General features: G+C 42.6%; 1 protein-coding gene across 1 annotated transcript in view; it reads left to right on the forward strand.

Moving 5' to 3' along the window:
* The first annotated feature begins 317 nt into the window (after positions 1 to 317).
* The window catches only part of TRIM72 (tripartite motif containing 72), a 329,875-nt gene continuing 326,862 nt past the window's right edge, over positions 318 to 3,330 (forward strand). Inside the window, exon 1 of the mRNA XM_044086926.1 lies at positions 318 to 787. Within this exon, the coding sequence (XP_043942861.1) occupies positions 371 to 787 (417 nt within the window). The 5' untranslated portion in view covers positions 318 to 370. The remainder of the gene's footprint in view (positions 788 to 3,330) is intronic.

Here is a 3,330-nt window from a genome sequence, read left to right on the forward strand (position 1 = left end):
AGGGCCTGCCTGTCTTTTTCTGGTCAGAAATAGTATGCCGGTTAATACCCATATATGGTTGTACAGAAGACACGGAGATGCCGAACAAAAGCTATACCAACCGGGAGCCGAACTGGTGAACTTCGCACGGTGTCAAGCAACAAACAACCCATACTGCATAAAGTAAGCAGGTACCACGTATGGACGTTTCAGCTTGCCGTAACATAACAAAGAAGTAGTTTACACGGCGCCTTTAAGCGCGGAAGTTGGCATTGCCGTGGTCAAACAATGCATGTCTGCTAATGTATGCCGAGTGCAGGAAGTGAATGTGACGCTACGGTTTTCTACAAAAGTGAAAGTTAAACAAGTCTATGAGTGGTTTTGCTGAAAAATGGCTGCTTATCAGGGAACTGCAGAGATGTTTGTGAAGGATCTCACTTGTCCCATATGTTTGGACATTTACAAGGGCCCAGTGACATTGGCTTGTGGGCACAATTACTGCAGAATCTGCATTGATAAGTTCTGGGTGACTCAAGGAGTCCCTTCCTGTCCGGAATGTAGAGTGAGGTTTTCAGACAGGATGTATGTTTTAAACCATGGACTGGCCAGTTTGGCTGAGACAGCTCAGACTTCCAGCCAGGCACCTATTACCACAGGAAAACTGGAACAACCTTGCTCAGATCACAATGAGATGCTAAAACTGTTTTGCAAAGAAGATGAGTCTCTCATCTGTGTTATGTGTGTGGTTTCGAGTAAGCATGCCGGCCACACTTTCATACCCTTGGAGGATGCAGCCAGAATGTATCAGGTACTGTATTCTAAACTCTGAGAAATAAAATATACATGTTTGCCTACATATGGGCTATCACTATTTAGTTATTTATTGAAATGAATTTTTTGTAAAGAGTGAGTATATAAAAAAAAAAGAGGTCAGTTATAAAGTCTGGAGTGGATCAAAAACTGTTGAGGGGAAGGTCAAAGATATTGTAACTCATTGTGGTGCACTTTCTTAACTAATGTCTGCATACCTATATTAACAGGCCCTAATTTTGGCATAGAATGTTGCTCCATCTCTCCTAAAATTGGAATTTTTCTTTGAGAAAAAGTGGTGGAATAATATTGATAAATACTGATAATCATTATAGTTACAGACTTCTGTTTCAGAAATTGCATGTTAATTCACACCCTCTCAAGTTATCAACTTTCTAAGTAAATATTACTGGTATTTAGAAAGTTTTCCTCATTTATGAATAGTTTCCTTAATTAATTTTTGCTTTATTTCTAATTCTGGAGAATACAACTTTAGAGCTGTGGATATCTCTGTTTGTCTTCCTCGTTCTTTTATTTATTCCATTTTTTTAAATACTCAACCAGAAGGGAAAAAAAGCAAAAAAAAACTGTGTTTTGAAACAGCATCTTCCAGTATTGATTCATTCCCCGGGATTCATGAAGCTTGGCGCAAGGGCGTTAGCTTGCATACCGCGGCGTAGAGATGGCGCAGCAGCATCACATGCATATTAATGAAGACGCGCTGCCGTAATGGCCATGTGCATAGGAAACGTGCACAAGTGCAGGGGGCATGTCCAAGCGCTGCACGGAGGCGTGAACATGTCGGCTGCATATGCGCAACCTAAAATGCTGACTAGTACAGCCTGCCTCTAATAGTAATCACTCCTGTCAGTATCCGTGGATACTGAAATGTATGCAAAGCATACAAGACAGTTTTGCGAACACAAAAATAAAAAGTAAACACCAAGGCACGTAGCTGAATATTGAGTCCCCGTTCCTCGAACAAATGACATTTAAAACCCCGTGCTCGTATTCCATTGTAGTGTCAATAGTTATACCAAGTGGAAGCGAAATGAATCGTGTTAGCGCACCGCCAATTGCTAAGCCTAGCCCAGTGGTTAGGGTTACCACCTGTCCCACATTGTGAGGGACAGTCCCCCTCTAGGCAGTTGTGTCCATACCAAAACCATTATAAATGTCATATGTCCTGCGATTGTAGGACATAATTTTGTCCCATATTTTATGTAATAGTCCCATACAATATGTATTTCCGTATGTAAAATACCTAAATGTTACAAGAAACAGAATAAGCAAGTAAACAAAACAGAATAAGCAACTAAACTGCTACAACAATAAGCTTATATTTAGGCATAAAACTAAAGTACTATACTTTGTACTGACCGTGGGTATGTGTTGGCCTGTAAAATCTGATGTGTGTCCCGAAAATATGCCATCCTGGTCATATGAAAAGGTGGCAACCCTACCAATGGTCAGAGCATTCGCCCAATATCTGCCCATTCGCAGTCCAAGTTGTCCTTGTCAGGACGGCCCAAAGATGAACGGGTATCATGAAAGATAAGTATTTGTGTGTACCTATGTGAGTGAAGTACAGCATGTGGATGATCAGAAATGCTAGGGTAGTCCTCACAACCTTATTGGTACCAGAGATATGTAGTGTACGCAATGCGTTCTGTTGACTGTGCCCTGGGCCATCAACCAGAGAAGGGATGGATGGTGTCTGTGGAATATGGGGGTGGGGGGTGACGGGTAATGTAATAATTCACCAAGGGGAGACTGGGTTGGATGCACAATAGGTGAACTGGAGGTGTACGAGGGAGCAGTGGGTGAATCAGAAAGATAACCAAAGAATAAATGTTCACATCCGCAATACAACCTGACAGGCCATACTGTAGAACACAATCCCACAAACATATGAACATTAAAATGTGAGATACACATGTACAGAAACGTTACTGGCACATACCCACATAATGGTCTGGCCTGAACTGAGCCATCCAACACACCTGGATACATAATTGAATACCCATCATCCCCTCCACAGCACACCACCCCCCCCTTCCTGAACGTCCACCAAAACCACCCATACTCTGACTGCTAGGTAGGCGCAGCCATATCTGCACATAGTGGCCCCTACTCATATCTAGTAGGCAGTCTCAGGAATGCAAACTATGTATCCCTTGCATGTATAACCCTACCTTATTTTCGTAAAGCCAAAGGAATCGAGGTCATCTGTCCCCACAATTTTTGGATATCCCTCATGGGATAAGTATCTGTTCTAAACATTAGACTTGGTGTCACGACACTATGTCCAGTCCTGTAGACATCTGGGCACAAGTTGTATGAGCAGTAGTTGTCCACAAGACTGCTCAGCCTCCAGCCGGTCCTGCAGAACTTACGACCCGGGATTAAACACCTGACCGTGATGCACATCTCCCCACGTGCATTATCGGGAATATATACCTTACACATTCGCATAGTGGCAGTTGGATATGGAGTGATTAAGGCGCTTTAAAGGGCCCCCGTTTTAAAGTTTTAGGGTTA

This window comes from Protopterus annectens, chromosome 10.part0, assembly GCF_019279795.1.
Source record: "Protopterus annectens isolate FY-2018-M chromosome 10.part0, PAN1.0, whole genome shotgun sequence".
NCBI classification, from domain to species: domain Eukaryota; kingdom Metazoa; phylum Chordata; order Ceratodontiformes; family Protopteridae; genus Protopterus; species Protopterus annectens.